The following is a 16,916-nucleotide window of genomic DNA, read 5'->3' as shown; positions in this document are numbered from 1 at the left end:
CTGAAAAAAAGGCATATGGTGGCATTTCCAAATACCGACTGCCTTGGCACACAGGAGAGGAGACAGGGCACTGCCTTGCTTGCTTGCAGATGTAATACAGGGCCAACTATATTGTCCATCGTTATCTGTACAACTTTCCTCCTTATTTGAGAAAGAAAAGATCTGAGAACCAGGTGAAGTTGCTCTCAGTTCTAAAACATTTATCTGAAAATTCTTTTCCTGAAATGCCCAGTGACCTCAAACTATCAGAGAACCCAGATGAGCTCACCATCCATTGTCTGATGCATTGAGATTACTGTGGCAAATGAAAAAAGGGAACTGGACACCTTTGAGAATATTCGCTCCGTTTGTCCTCCACATCAAAAAAATAAAAAATATCCTGAGGCATAGTGACTAGCATGAGAAGAATGTCCGGTTTTGGCTTGTTTAACTTGAGCCATCCACCGTTGCATTGGCCTCATTCTGAGGAATGCACATGGAATAACATAAATAGACACTGCCATGAGACCTCTTAGACCCAAATAGAAAATTACTTTCTGGGTCTGATGACACAGAATCTCTGGAATACCATCACTACCCCAAATCTTTCCTCTGGAAGGAACGCTCTTTCTGCTACCAAGTCCAGTATAGCTCCTATAAAATGGATTCTCTGACTTAGACATAAATTGGACTTTTTGATATTCAGAAGTAGTCCTAATCCATAAGTACGGAGCAGCACCTGAACGTGAGCTAGCAAATCTTCACATAACAGAGCCTTCAGCAGCCAATCATCTAACTATGGGTAAACAAAGATACCCTATTTTCTTAGATGCATGCATTGCTGCTACAGAAAGACACTTAATATAGACCCTTGGCACTGTAGAAAGGCCAAATGGAAGAACCTTGTACTAAAAATATCTCTGTGCCATCACAAAAAAGAGGTACTTCAGATGATTTAGCCAATTAGAGTTATGGAAATATGCATCTTTTAAATTGAGAACTGAAAACCAATCTATACTTCAAAGTGATGGAATTATGAATGCTAGGGTTAACGTTCCAAACCAAACTTCCAGAAGAACTTGTTCAACTTTCTTAAATCTAAGATTGGACAGACCACTTCACTGTCTGGTAATTAGCCACCCTAATACCTAAGAATGTGTTGATTTATTTCTAATTATACATAAAGCTCAGGTCTATTGAATGAATACATGCATATCATGCAAACACACAACGTCTCTCCAGAGCAGGATCTTTGCACTGTGGTGGCACAGAAAGCCTCAAAATCCGTGGCATTGCTTTGTCTTCAGTGATAAGACCTTCATTTGCACGACTGTCAGTTCAGCAAATTTCATGAGCACTATATTCACTAGAAAAAAAATTGAAAAAACTAATATCCAGATAAATTCTCAGTGAAACTTAATATATTTCAGGATTTAGAATTTATTTTACTGTACAGGAATAAATTAATGTTCCTTTGAATGCCTCTGTTTTGTTTCTATGCCATGGATATCTACAGATAGAAAGAAGTCTCCCTTTGCTAAGATGACATTTACGTGGTTTATAACAACCATGTCTTGGAGTGACATCTTACTATGTATCCATTACTACCGGCTGGAAAGAGTCCAGAAAACAATCAGTTGTGTGTTCTTGGCCGCTTGACGATTTGGAGATTTTCTATGTATCTGGAGATTTCCTCCATTAAGTACAATCTGTAAGCAATAAAGAAGTGTACTTATCTTGATCCCCTCCCCACCCCCCCAGTAAGGAATGTTTTCAGCCTTTGGCTTTCCCTTGGGCAATTGGTCTTAAACAAACAGTAAATGCCAACCTTGGCTGTGGCTCTGCTCAATTCTTTTTCATTTTGTGAGTGGGGACCATAAATCTGTTCTTTTCTTTTCTAACAAAGCAAAGTTGTCACAATAGAAATTAACCATAAGACATATAATATATATAGCAAAAAAAGTGTTTAAAGTTTACTACTTTTGGGCCTCAAAGGACACTGATGACCTGACAAGATGGAGTGTTTAGAGCCTTGTATACCAATTTTTTATCAGAAAAAAACTGGCAGAAAAAAAAAGATCTGTGCAAAAAATAAACCGTAGCAAGGGTTGTACTAGCTCACCAAACAATCCTCAAAAGAAATCCATAACATGAATAAATTCAACATTTACATCATAGAAATTCTTTATTTAGCATCTTATAACCAAAATCATGTATAAATGTTGGGTATACAGAGAAAGCTACTTCATTTTTGCAATCTACTACTACTGTGTAGGTCATGGTCGTATCACGATTATTTAAATTCAGGAGCAATACTTCACTGACAATGTACTGCAGTGCTTTAGGCTACAGTCATCTCACAATGCCTGAAGGGTTATTACAGTGGAGAAATTCTGAGGACAATAAAAGATCCTTACCCCTTCCCGAAGGCACCTCATTAGCACAGTGTAAGCAGCCAAGGGAACGACCCAGCATTCTCTGGGGTGCACCTTTTTTTCTTCCTGTAATGAAGTGGAAGGATCAGCAATGAAGCTAACAGCACAAATGATATTAACCCCTTAATTAAAAAAAATCATAATATCTCAGCCATGAAAGATACACTTATCAGATTTTAAAAGGTTAATATACAGATGTCGACTGAATAAAATCTAGAAGATAGATTAAATTCTGGAACAAAAGTTGAATTTAATATTTTGGATTTTTATGGCACAAAAGTTGATTTTTATTATATTGTTGAAGCATGCTTTAAAATTCCTAGGAGTATTTGTCCTGAGGTTTGTATTTTTCATTGGCTTAATGTAATTCACACTCTAAACCAGTCCCTACAATCTCGGCAATCATTTTGATTAATTCGTTACCTGTTTCTAAAGTATTAAAAATAGAAAAAATTTTTAAAGAAGTGATTACATTTAAATTATACCTAGAAATACATTTGCTTTCTGTCTCTCAATTTAAAAAAGTTTTTAAAGAAAATTTGTTTTTGAAAAATATACAGAAGTTATAAAGAGTAGCTTATTCAAGACCCAGTATGGAGCACTTGGAAATCTGTTATTTATCTAGATAGAAGTAACAATATTCCAGAATCCTTACATACCTGTCCTATTGGAATAGTCTTGTTCCCTTCACTAAAATGAGAATATTATTCCACTATTAGTGGTAAATGGACTATTGCTTTTTTTTTGTTTTTGTTTTAAGTAGCATATTACAAATTGTCAGGTAAATAGAATGTCATTTGGATTTTCTTCGTATAGAAAGAACCTGTAACATTTCATGAAAACAAATTGCACACTTAGGTGCTAACTTGCATTTGATAGTATATAGGTGCTAGTAACTGCAGGAGAAAAACATTTGCTGGGAAAATTAAAGAGAATAATCTTTTTATGTGCTGTATACTCTAAAAAGCATAGGATGTACAAAGTGGTCAAGTTAAAGTTGCAGGAACAACCTTAATTTTCTGTCTCTCCTGACTTTTAGGATTCAATATATAATTCAACATCACCATTGCATTAACAAGATATAGTAGTTGAAGAAAAGAAATTAATGAATTGCTTTCCATATATTTTAATTTGAGAGGAACACAAATACATACAACCCTAATCAAAAATCAAATACTTAATTTCTTTCATTCCAACATTATCATTTCTTAAACCTGGTTTCATTCAAAGGGAGAATAAAGTTTAAGTTGATTGCAAAGGGCTTCAATAGAGAAGCTGAGTTTTTAATCAATGTCTAATTTTCTTTGAGCTCTATGCCAGCTAACTACCAATTAAAAAGTGTGGTGTAATTTCCCCTGGAACTGACACATGCAAACATGATAGATTTGTCAAGTTACATGGTGTAACCACGGGAGATTCAATTTAACGCCAGCCATGGACACCTAACCCTGGGCTACGATGTTCTCCCCCCTGCTTTTTTTTTTTTTTTTTAAATTTATCTGCAGATATTTATATAGAGATATTTTTCATTTACATTTTTTTCATGTTACTGTTAAAAGAAAATCGGAGATTAAATGCTCAAAGTAACCCCGAATATTTGAGAAATATTACAAAAAACGTGAAAGGGTGTAAAAGTCATCTCTGGACACTGGCAAGCTGGGTTTTAACTACAGTTTGCCTTTCCCCATCCACTGCAAAAGTGAACAGGGAAAAATAATATGTAACCTTACATTACAGCCCAATCAAGTTCAAGCAGAGGATGGCTTGTAATTCCATAGGAGGAATAAGGGCTTGTCTACACAGTGCCAGCAAAGCACTCTAGAGGGGTGTGATTTGTAGAGTGCTTTAATGCGTTGTGCTCCATGTAGTTCCCTCTGATGTGCTCTCAAAAGTACCTAGTTCACGTTAATGTAGTCCTATACCATATTAATTATAAGAGAACATGCATTTGGTCTGTGAAGGATAAACTGTGAATACTTGTGTGTGTGTGTAAGAGAAATTACTAATTGTAACTGGAGTTAACCAATGTTCATATCCACTTTACATCCTCATTCTGGTCTTGTGCCCTTATGAAATTAATATAGTAATATTCAAAACCTTTAGATAATGTAGTTAATGCATATGCCTCAAGGGAAACAAAGTATAACATGCAATATCCTTTAATACCTTTTTAATCTGAAGTGATCTACATTCTAAAGAATAAAAACAGAATTTTAATTCTTAAAAGAAGAAAAAAAGAAGCACATGGGTGTTTAGAAAAATTCCATCTTCTGTTATTACTATTAATAGTATCTCTCTTTCTACAAAAGTCAGCATTGTCTAGAAAATGCTACTCCAGGTAATGGTTGATGCAGAACATTGTTCCTTTTGTTTCTAGCTCAATGGTCCAAATTCAGCCTGTCAGTAATCATCAGAATTTGCTATTTGAAATTGCTTGGTCGCAGTTCAGTTCCTAGAGGATAGCTGTTCACATATAAAAATAAACACTGTTACAATTGGAACCCATATTGATAGTCTCAGCAGAGGACAATATATGTGAACTACGCATTCAAACTTAAAGATGGTCTCCCTCCTGATAAGTGTTGTAAAACACTGCTGGGGCAGCAAGGGCAAAATGCTACACTGCTGTCTGCATTATACTGTACCTTACCTGTGCACTGAGACAGAGGACCATAACATACTTAACTCTCTATTTCTTGATTTTTGTGCAATAAAAATTTCAGTTAAGTGCTCATTTGCTGTTTAACATGCCAGATGCAGAGCAACACTGATCCATGTACATCACCACTGAAATGCAGGCAAGGGAATGTTGCATCAGTTAACCAATGTCAAAATTCACTCACATTCAGGTCACACAGAAAGGCCCATTTATGACGTTCTTTGTGGGTGGAGAAGGAATCATGTGAGAATAGAGTTGTAAGTATGGAGGGAAATCAGTGATTGGGGAAGAAGCTTTTAACAGCTGGAAAAAGCTTTCAACAATTTATGGAGTTGGTTTTGGGCTTTCATTTTCTTTTTTTTTTTTTTTTTTAATAAAGTAAATCCCCATTCACTGAAAATGTAGAGAACTTCTGAGAGCTATTTTCTACTGTGCATACAGCACCAGTGGCCCAGTAAAAGCAAGACAGTTTAATAAGGACTACAGGAACAGTCACTGTTCCATAAAAACATTTCAATCCTGCTACCATCATTCTGGATTCTCTCCTTCCAAGGCAGGGAAATACCATTACATGAATTAGAAGCATTAAATGCTTCATTTCAGTTTTAAAATGTCTCTTTCAGCAAGCATAAAGAAACATTTTTAGAAATAACAGAGAGCATTGAGAAGTGTAAACAGGGATAACGGAGAAAAAATAAAAAATCTACAGTGAAAGAGTAAGAAATTTAAACAAAGATGTTAAAACTTCTATGATCTGTCCTGGAAATTCACAAAGTAGAGGGGGAATATAAAATGGCAACCAAATAATTCCATGGCCCCTTTAAAAGTTACATTTTATTTCAAACAAGAGCTTCAGGCATTTCCTTCTCTTAATGGCAATAGCTAATGAGAGAGAGCAAGAGAGAGTGGGCGCAACAGTGTGGGATTTTACAAGACTTGCAAATCCCCTGTACTTTTAATGTCACAGCACTTGAACACATTAAACATTAAAAAGGCCTGCACTTGAGTGGTAACAAATGCTAAGAATACCCACATAGGATGTTTACCTTACTTTTGAAAAGGATTTAAAACATTAAAAAGATTTGCAACGATCATTTTATAGACTTACCTGACTGGCTATCAGGTAAAGCACCTCCCCAAGGGCAGGTAAAAGGCATTGTTTCAATTTGCTGTTCCTGAAGTTTTCCCTGATCAGTTCAGTTAGGAGTATGACTGCCTAAAATATAAAATATGATAGGCCTTAATTGGCAACCTTGTCTCAGATAAAACTTACACTGAAAACCAACTGAGATGTGCCTGATTCTAATTCTGCAGTCCTCACTCAGGCAGAACTTTCACATTGTACCTTAAAAATTTCTTCCTGTTCTTCTTTACCAACCTCATTCTATGTGCATGAAACTACTAAGAGGTATTGTTTATACTATAGACAGTAGTGACCCTTAAAGTCAATTGTTTCCAAAAGTTACTGCATGCTATGTACCTGAGATGCTGGGTTATTTTTACATACTTTATATAAGCGGTAATTATGGTATTACAGATACCATGGTGTGTTAACACTTGAAAATATTAGCTTTTTCAGGACTACTGTAAAATATCTTACAGCTTGTACTACCCTTTTCAGAGGATCAATAAACCATTACCAGCTACAAATCTTGATACACACCAGGAGGAATAAAATTTAATATTTCATATAAATAATAGGGCCTTCCTATTGCATGCTTACCTCCATGATATTTTAAAATGTACAAAAATCAGTACAAGGCTGACCAGCAATTTGAAAACAAGACTATAGAAACAACTGCATTATCACAATCTTTGGCATGACAAATATACTGTGCACTATTTCACTCTTCCGTCTGTAAATACTTCCTTTTCCAATTTCCTTTGAGAAACCAAAAGTACCTCTTGTTGTCAGTCTGAGGAGAAAGTTCCTATGTTTCGTTTACGCCTTTTTGCTGGGGAACAACTGACTGCAGACTTTTTTAGCAGTATTTTTATTTTTATTTTTTTTTAAAAAAGATTGTATCTCCCAAGACAAGTATCACACAGTCATTAATTCCAAGATCTTGGATGTCTACTTTGTTTTCAGTACCTGATGGGAAAAGTAAAAGTCTATCCAATGAAGACGAATCATATCTGACCAAACAAATAATGTACTGGTGATATTCTTTTCATTGTTGAATTCTGATCTAATTTTATGCTTCCATATGGGTAAAGAGTACCCTACCCATGCAGTGTGCTGTGCCACCTTTTTAACATACAAGTAGTAAAGAGAATGGTCACTCAGAAACCGAGAGACCAGATATGTTTCTTAATGGAGATGGATCTAGACCTCACGCACAAAAGACAAGACTTAGAGAAAAAACTGGAAGTGAGTAAGCTGGAGATAGGGCTTCTGGTGGCAGCACTGCAGTCCCAGTGGAAAAACTGTGCAGAAAGGAGTCCCTCTGTAGCTTATTAAGGCACTGGATATAGGAAGAGAGGCTGGTGAAGTCCAGAGCCGCCTGAGTTACTCTCCTGCTCACCCAACTGTAAGTGCAAGTCCAAGTTCCATTGAAGCAGAGTAGTGTGTTAAAAGTCCAGGAGACTAAATTAAATAGCGATACAAAATAATGATCAAATGAGTTAGTATCAGAGGGGAAAAAAAAGAAAATTCTACCTATCAGAAAATATCAGAAGCTTAGGTACCCACAGGTGTTAGGATTCTTAGGTCTGGAGGATACAGACAACTTATCAGTAAATTTGGACATAGCCTCCCAATCTACAAAATCATATTTATATAATAGTGGCTGCAGATATGCAATGTGCATTTGTAATGACAAGGCTGAATAAATCTTTATTCCCATCAAATCTAAGGTCTTACAAATCCACACGTAAAGACAAAGTCTCTCATTTGCCACCATCACAGCAAGAGAGTTAGGGGCCGGACGTGAGAGGCACTCAAACCTCTGCGTAGAGACATACATTGGTAGATGTGCAGATGAACGAGCCTCTGATAGTGTGGTAAAAGAATAAATGGACACAAATCAGATGTCAAGAATTATAACATTCAAAAATCAGTCGGAGAACACTTCAATCTCTCCGGTCACTCGATTACAGACCTAAAAGTGGCAATTCTTCAACAAAAAAACTTCAAAAACCAGACTCCAATGACAGACTGCTGAATTGGAATAAATTTGCAAACTGGACACCATTAATTTAGGCTTGAATAAAGACTGGGAGTGGATGTGTCATTACACAAAGTAAAACTATTTCCCCATGTTCCCACCCATGGTTCCTCACATGTTCTTGTCAACTGCTGGAAATGGCCCACCTTGATTATCATTACAAAAGGTTTTTTTTCCCCTCACCTGCTGGTAATAGCTCACCTTACCTGACCACTGTCATTACAGTGTGTATGGTAACACCCATTGTTTCATGTTCTCTGTGTAAATGAAATCTCCCCACTGTATTTTCCACTGCATGCACCCAATGAAGTGAGCTGTAGCTCACGAAAGCTTATGCTCAAATAAATTTGTTAGTTTCTAAAGTGCCACAAGTACTCCTTTTCTTTTTACGGATACAGACTAACACGGCTGCTACTCTGAAACCTGTTAAAATCCTTAGGCACAGAAGAGGAGGAATCCAGCACCATGGAGAGATCTGGTGAGGAGGAAGAGGAAAGGAGGGGAGCTAACAGATCTCCTGTGGCAACACTTGCTCCTATAACAACGATTCAGACTGAACCAGCTCAGAGGGAACAACTTCAGTCTGAGTCTGCAGCCTAGGCGGCTCAAGAGAAGAGACTATGAAGGGGATTGGCTACCTTACCCTGGACTGAACTGAGGACTGAGATCTTGCAGATCAAGGAATGTCCCAAGGAGGCCACTGAAGATATGGCATTGGGGGCCATAAAAAGTTGGGCTAAGAGCCCCATATCCCAATACAAACAATATGCATTTTAATATGGCTAAATGTAAATATATACATCTAGAAACAATGAATGTAGGCCATACTTAAGGATTGGGGACTTTACTCCGGGAAGCAGTGATTCTGAAATAGTTTTGGGGGCCGTAGTGGATAATCAGCTAACACGAGCTCCCACTGTGATGCCATGGCCAAAAGAACTAATGATGCCATGGGATGCATAAAGAGGAGAATCTTGAGTAGGAGTAGAGAGGTTATTTTACCTCTGTATTTGGCACTGGAGCGACCGCTGCTGGAATACCTGTGGTGCGCACAATTCAAGGATGTTGATAAATTGGAGTGGATTCAAAGAAGAGCCATGAGAATGATTAAAGGATTTGAAAACATGCCTTATAGTGATAGACTCAAAGAGCTCAGTATATTTTCCTTAACAAAGAGAAGGTTAATGAGTGACTTGATTACAGTCTATAAGTACCTACATGGGGAACCAATATTTAAGAATGGGCTCTTCAATCTAGCAAAGAAGCTTGAAAACAAATAAAAGTGCTTTAACTGTCAAAAAAGCAGCTAAAATAACAAATCTAAAAGAGAAGGATGGGAGTGAAGCAAATTACATTTGATAGCTCCAGTGGAGGCAGAATACCTGGCAGGTAAAGGGGGCACAGCTAGCACAGGTCATCCTGAACCTTTGAACCATATTTGGAAATTGCAGACAAGAGAGGAATAGCCCATACATATCAGAATGTGAGACACACTGGGCTGAAGAAAAAAGCCAAGGAAAAACTGACAGCAACCATCATTAAACAAAGATTTTTCTGAGGGACAAATGCTTCTTGATTACCAGCTATTTTGTTTTTTTCTAAAGTTTCTTTTGGTGATTTGCTCTGCTTTTGTAAATGCAGATATAATGTGCTCTTGTTTACACAACAAGATAATGAGGTGATACTGATCAAGGTATAGTTCCTTAGTTCCTTCCACATTTTGTTCTAGATTTCAATAAAGGATGCCTGTCAAAATATAGTCCCATGTAATTTATTATTATTGACTGGTTCATGTCTATCATGAAGCTTTCAGAAACAAAGTGGCCTTTGTGACATTGACCAGTATTCTCCTTTTGTATTAATCATAAGCATTAACTAACCATCTGCAAATGTTCAGAGACATATGTTGGATGTTACTTAGGGCAGCTGTTCTCAACCGGGGGGGGGGGCAGTCCATGAGCCCTTTCAGAGGGGCCGCAGAACCCCACGGCTGAAACCTGGTGACCGAAGCCCCAGTGCTGAAGCCGGGAGTGGCACGGGGCTGAAGCCAGCGACAACCCCCCTGCACCGAAGCCAGGAGCAGTGCTAAAGCCAGCACCCCATCCCCGAGCTGGGAGCAGCACAGGGCTGAAGCCAGCAGCCCCCCACCAAGCCGCGAGCAACACGGGGCTGAAGCCAGCACCCCCTCAAGCCCCCAGAGCTGGGAGCGGTGTGGAGCTGAAGCCAGCAAACCTCCTCCAACACAGCCAGGAGCAACCGGAGGGGCTGAAGCTGGGAGCCTCAGCAATCCTCCTCCTCCTCCCCCCAAAGCTGGGAGCCGCACTGGGAGCCCCCCTATGCTACACCCTGCCTGCATCCATAGCTACGCCCCTGCCTGCACCCTGAGCTACTCCCCTCCCTGCACACAGCCCCTAGCTATTCCCACCCTGTACCCTGAGCTACTACCCTCCCTACGCACAACCCCAGCTACCTCCTTCCTGCACCTTCAGCTACCTTCTGGACGGCATACAGCCCCAGCTGTGAGTTATATTTTCTGGTTGCATCCCTCCACAGCCCAAACAGGCTGGGTGGCCTCCTGAGTGAGTCAGGGGGTGGAGGTGGCGCTCCCTCCCTGGACCCCGCTGTGCAGAGCTGGTTCGAGCCACGCTAGGCTCTTACCCACCCCACAAATAGAAGTAAAATTATGCCTATGCCCAAGGGTCCCCCCCAGCCCGGAGCCCCAAGTTTTCCCCCAACCCAGGCATTTTATACCATGTTGAGGGGAGGCCTCAACAAGTAAAAGACTTAGGGCACAAGAGATATCAATTTTGTCATCGTATAGCTTTTCTAATTTAGGTATGCAATACATGACTTATTAAAATGTTGATACAAAAGGTATAAAATACAGTACAATAAAAAATTTAAACCATAATTGAGTGTGTCCTTATGCATACAAGGACACAGCAAAGCTAGGAAATACAAAGTACTACTTAGTAAATACTTTAAACACAGAAGTACCTTAGATAAAAACAATTATCTGTTATTTTCTGAGAAGGCCTCCAGATACTACAAAAATCAGCAAAAATTCACCATTCTTTCATTCTTTGAAACAAAATTCATTGATATTCCAGGATTTTTATTCACAATTTCAGAGTATCACTACCATGGGATGTCTCAAGGTATAGCCCAAAGCTTTATACCCCTTTTATAAATCACTTCAGATTAATTGTGAAACATTATCCTTCAAATATTTCGGTAAACTACAATACAGTGGTCGTGAAATGATCCTAGACAAAGTTTTTATTTTGCTGGATTTTCTAAAATGAATTTTGTTATAAGGTTTACAAACTTTTACCATCGCAAGGTGAAACACGCATAAAATTGGTTGCTTAGTAAGCAAATACTCTGGTCTGGTAGGTTGCCTGCTTCTAATACATCCAATTAACGTTCTTGTGGGTCATAACCTCTTAGAATGCAGAAGCAAGGTTCCAGACAACAATCTCATTGGCACTTGCATCTGGGTATCACTATTGTTTTTTTAGCTTGTGTTTTAATTTAAAAAACTAAAATAATATATTTTAAAGCTTCTAACAGAGAATACAGAACAGTGAGAAAAACACTACAGTTTTGGTTCAGTGGTTCTGAACTGAATAATAACTGATATTAGCATCTTCTTCCTCATCAGATGTGTTCTCTATGGAATAACTGATGTATATTATATGAAATAAAATATACACCTTCCAATTTAAAAAAACCCACCTATTTGTGCACAGTCTACGTAACAATAGGTTTCTATCACTTACTGTTATCCACCCCACTTCCTTCAAGCGGTTTGTCACACTCACTTGTTGTACCTTCCCTTAAAATTAGACTACAAGCCTTTCAAGACAGGGACAGCGTCATCCTATGTATTTCTATAGTGCCTAACCCAACGAGAACCTTATCCTGATTGTGGCTTTTATACCACTAGTACTAATCCAAACACACACAATATGGGATACTAAGGAAAGAACAGCAGTGGACAGCACTCAAAAGTTAGCATTTACCGACCATTACCACAAACTTCCTAATCAAAGTATAGAGGAAAATTCTTGCCTCTGAAATACCACTCTGTGGTAAATGTTATGAAATACTGACTTTTTAATGACAGGTTTCAGAGTAACAGCCGTGTTAGTCTGTATTCGCAAAAAGAAAAGGAGTACTTGTGGCACCTTAGAGACTAACCAATTTATTTGAGCATGAGCTTTCGTGAGCTACAGCTCACTTCATCGGATGCATACCGTCGAAACTGCAGCAGACTTTATATACACACAGAGAAGAAGGTATTGTTTCATATTCTCTGTGTGTATATAAAGTCTGCTGCAGTTTCCACGGTATGCATCCGATAAGTGAGCTGTAGCTCACGAAAGCTCATGCTCAAATAAATTGGTTAGTCTCTAAGGTGCCACAAGTACTCCTTTTCTTTTTGTGACTTTTTAATGTTGAACACTTTATAAATTAGCCCTATGCTTCTCCTCTCTTTGCTGAACACATTCAAGAAACCAAGTTCCCTGTAGCCATAGACAAAACATGCATACCTAAAATGATGTGGCCCATTGAGTCAGAGGGGTATCTTGTTTCCTCCCCAGATCCATGGAGAGGCCCTTCTCAGGTCATCTGCAACTAGAACTATAGGAGAGATGTGTGGCAGAGTCTCAAGATCAGGAATCCTGGTCTAGAAATGTGCCTTGCAAAAAATGGGCCCTAACTAATCTCTTCTCCCACAAACACAAATATTACTTTTACTCCTTACAGGAATAATATAGGATAGATTAAAGGTGTAAATTAACTCTGATTTAGGGACAAATATAAGAGTACAAAATTTGGGCCATAGACTTTTTGTTCAAGGTTAAAGGGCAATAACCAATAAATAAAATACGACTACACTTTTTATTTATTACTTGGGAAAAAACTGTAATAAAAAAGTCAATTTATATTAATTATCGACAATATGTCATCTCTCCCCAGTCTGGCTATTTTTTTTTCTTTTCTATCAGCCTACATTTTCCCTATTGAGCAATTAGTAATGAACAGTAAGTCCCACAGTGTCTTGAAAAGGCATTTTAAATATAACACATCAGTTAGACATTTTATACTAGCTGTCAAGTTGGATGGACATAACAGATATAGTTACAATAAAAAAAACAGAGCTAAGATATAAGATTTATATCTGCATAGACAGCCATTAGCTATAGTATGACAAAATAATATGTCAATTTAATATGTTATTCCTTGGATATTTTCACCCCAATTCAGGCATCTAGAAGTTTCTCTGCAGTTCAGAAGCCAGTACTATAGTTTGTTCACAAACAAGAGCTATTTTATATCTTATGAAGTAGGTGGCAGAGATTTACAATGTTACTCCATTTTTAATCCATTGGTATGAGGTGTCAGTAAGCATTAGTGGGAATTAAAACACATTTGTAATGCTGTAGACCCTTACAGAGATAAAACTGCCTATGCCTCCAGCATAATAGAAATTGCTGTAGAGCTCAATGTCTTGTAAGTAGACACACATCATGTTATGTGTGCTGGTAATAACAAAACAACTTCACTTTCCTTTGAACAGAGTACTCTCCCTTGGCTGCAAAAGTAGGTTATATAGTGTTGGCACTAAACAAAAAACTCTCTACTATAACTTTTTTTAAAAGTACACATGAAAAAGGACATATACTCTACAGTTACAAAGAAAGATAATGGTGTTTCTTAGAATATCCTAAAATACCAATTTGCATAAGTGGGGAAAGGTGATGGTTGAACACTATCTATCTTTGGTTGAAGACTATAAAGATCTGGAAATATCTTCACAAAAAATATGGCAAGTTCATTAGACTTATGTGTTATTTGTGTATCTGGATGACATTACTGTACTCTTAAAAATGATTTCATCACAAGTTATCTGTCTGAAAATTCAATAAGGCCATTCATTAAGACCAAGATAACATTTCTTGACACCTTAAATGACTGATTGGAGCAGCTAGTCCTGGAACCCACAAGAGGAGAGGCAATTCTTGATTTAGTCATAAAGTGGAGCACAGCATCAGGTCCAAGAAGTGAATATAGCTGGACCACTTGGTAACAGTGACCATAATAAAATTAAATTTAACATCCCTGTGGCAGGGAAAACATCACAGCGGCCCAACACTGTAGCATTTAATTTCAGAAAGGGGGACTACACAAAAATGAGGAGATTAGTTAAACAGAAAGTAAAAAGTACAGCAGTAAAAGTAAAATCCCTGCAAGCTGCATGGAAACTTTTTAAAGACACTGTAATAGACACTCAACTTAAGTGTATACTCCAAATTAAAAATCATACTAAGAGAACCAAAAAAGAGCCACCATGGCTAAACAAAGTAAAAGAAGCAGTGAGAGGCAAAAAGGCATCCTTTAAAAAGTGGAAGTTAAATCCTCGTGAGGAAAACAGAAAGGAGCATAAACTCTGGCAAATGAAGTGTAAAAATATAATTAAGAAGGTCAAAAAAGAATTTGAAGAACAGCTAGCCAAAGACACAAAAAGTAATAGCAAATTTTTTTAAAGTACATCAGAAGCAGGAAGCCTGCTAAACCACCAGTGGGGCCACTGGACGATTGAGATGCTAAAGGAGCACTCAAGGATGATAACGCCATTGCAGAGAAATTGAAATTGCGTCCACGCTACCCCAGATTCGACCTGGCGATGTCTATTTCAGCACTAATCCCCTCGTCAGAGAGGATTACAGAAATCAAATTTTAAGAGCCCTTTAAGTCAACAAAAATGGCTTCGTCGTGTGGACGGGTGCAGGGTTAAGTCGATCTAAAGCTGCTAAATTCGACCTAAACTCGTAGTGTAGACCAGGGCTAAATGAATTCTTTGCATCGGTCTTCACGGTTGAGGATGTGAGGGAGATTTCCAAACCGGAGATTCTTTTTAGGTGACAAATCTGAGGAACTGTCCCACATTGAGGTGTCATTAGAGGAGGTTTTGGAACAAATTGATAAACTAAAACAGTAGTAAGTCACCAGTACCAGATGGCATTCACCTAATAGTTCTGAAGGAACTCAAATGTGAAATTGCAGAACTATTAACTATAGTCCATTTTTAAAAAGGACTCCAGAGGTGATCCCAGCAATTCCAGGCCAGTAAGCTTGACTTCAGCACCGGGCAAACTGGATGAAACTACAGCAAAGAACAAAACCATCAGACACATAGATGAACATAACTTGTTGGGGAAGAGTCAACATGGTTTTTGTAATGGGAAATCATGCCTCACCAATCTACTAGAATTCTTTGAGGGGGGTCAACAAGCATGTGGACAAGAGGGATCCAGCGGATAAAGTGTACTTAGGTTTTCAGAAAGCCTTTGACAAGGTCCCTCACCAAAGGCTCTTAAACAAAGTAAGTGGTCATGGAATAACATGGAAGGTCCCCTTATAGATTGTTTCCTATCTTTTAACCAGTTACCAAAAGGTAGGAATAAATGGTCAGCTTTCAGAACGGAGAGAGGTAAATAATGGTGTCCCCCAGAGGTCTGTATTGAGACCAGCCTTATTCAACATATTTATAAATGATCTGGCAAAAGGGGTAAACAGTGAGGTGGCAAAATTTTCAGATGATACAAAACTACTCAAAATAAATCCCAGGAAGACTGCAAAGAGCTACAAAAGTATCTCTCAAAACTAGGTGACTAGGCAACAAAATGGCAGATGAAATTCAATGTTGATAAATGCAAAGTAATGCACACTGGAAAACATAATCCCAGCTATACATATAAAATGATGGAGTCTAAATTAGCTGTTACCACTCAAGAAAGAGATCTTGGAGTCATTATAGATAGTTCTCTGAAGACATCCACTCAACGTGTAGCGTCAGTCAAAAAAGCAAACAGAACGATGGGAATCATTAAGAAAGGGATAGATAATAAGACAGAAAATATCATATTGCCTCTGTATAAATCCCATGCAGATGTGGTTGCCCCATGTCCAAAAAGATATATTGGAACTGGAAAATGTTCAGAAAAGGGCAACAAAAAATTTAGGGGTATGGAACTGCTTCCGTATGAGGAGAGATTAATAAAGCTTGGACTTTTCAGCTTGGAAAAGAGACGACTAAGGGGGGGAATATGATAGAGGTCTATAAAATCATGACTGGTGTGGAGAAAGTAAACAAGGAAGTGTTATCAGACGGAGTAAATAACACAAGAACTAGGGGTTGCCAAATGAAATTAATAGGCAGCAAGTTGAAAACAAACAAAAGGAAGTATTTATTCACACAACACACAGTGAACATGTGAAACGCTTTGCCAGAGGATGTTGTAAAGGCCAAGACTATAACAGGGTTCAAAAAAGAACTAGATAAATTCATGGAGGATAAGTCCATCAATGGCTATTAGCCAGGATGGGCAGGGATGGTGTCCCTTGTTAGGGGGCTTATTCCTTCACCCGCTTCCTTCCCTGGTCCTTCTCGCATGAACAGAGAGCAACAATACCCAAGTCCAAAAGTGCAAACAATTCGATGTTTATTGGGGTGAACTTCCAGCAAGCATGACTCCAGTTTCCTTCCTTGGTGTCCTCCTTCCCAGCTGACACCACAGAGCCTTACACCTGTGTCCTTGTTCCCATTTCTGCCCTTAGCCAAACATGATTCCAATTTCCTTACCCCCATTCCCTGTTCCCATTTCT

At 38.3% G+C, this 16,916-nt stretch overlaps 1 protein-coding gene across 3 annotated transcripts in view; it reads right to left on the bottom strand.

Moving 5' to 3' along the window:
• The window catches only part of ULK4 (unc-51 like kinase 4), a 388,775-nt gene that overhangs the window by 302,198 nt on the left and 69,661 nt on the right, over positions 1-16,916 (bottom strand). For all 3 annotated transcript variants that reach the window (XM_073333132.1, XM_073333131.1, XM_073333133.1), the window contains exons 18-19: positions 6,182-6,289; positions 2,397-2,480 (exon numbers count right to left, since the gene is read on the bottom strand). In XM_073333132.1, the coding sequence (XP_073189233.1) occupies positions 2,397-2,480; positions 6,182-6,289 (192 nt within the window). The remainder of the gene's footprint in view (positions 1-2,396; positions 2,481-6,181; positions 6,290-16,916) is intronic.

Source organism: Lepidochelys kempii, chromosome 2 (genome assembly GCF_965140285.1).
Source record: "Lepidochelys kempii isolate rLepKem1 chromosome 2, rLepKem1.hap1, whole genome shotgun sequence".
Classification (NCBI taxonomy): domain Eukaryota; kingdom Metazoa; phylum Chordata; order Testudines; family Cheloniidae; genus Lepidochelys; species Lepidochelys kempii.
Note: the sequence above shows the minus strand (reverse complement) of the source record. Positions and strands in the feature narration are given on the sequence as shown.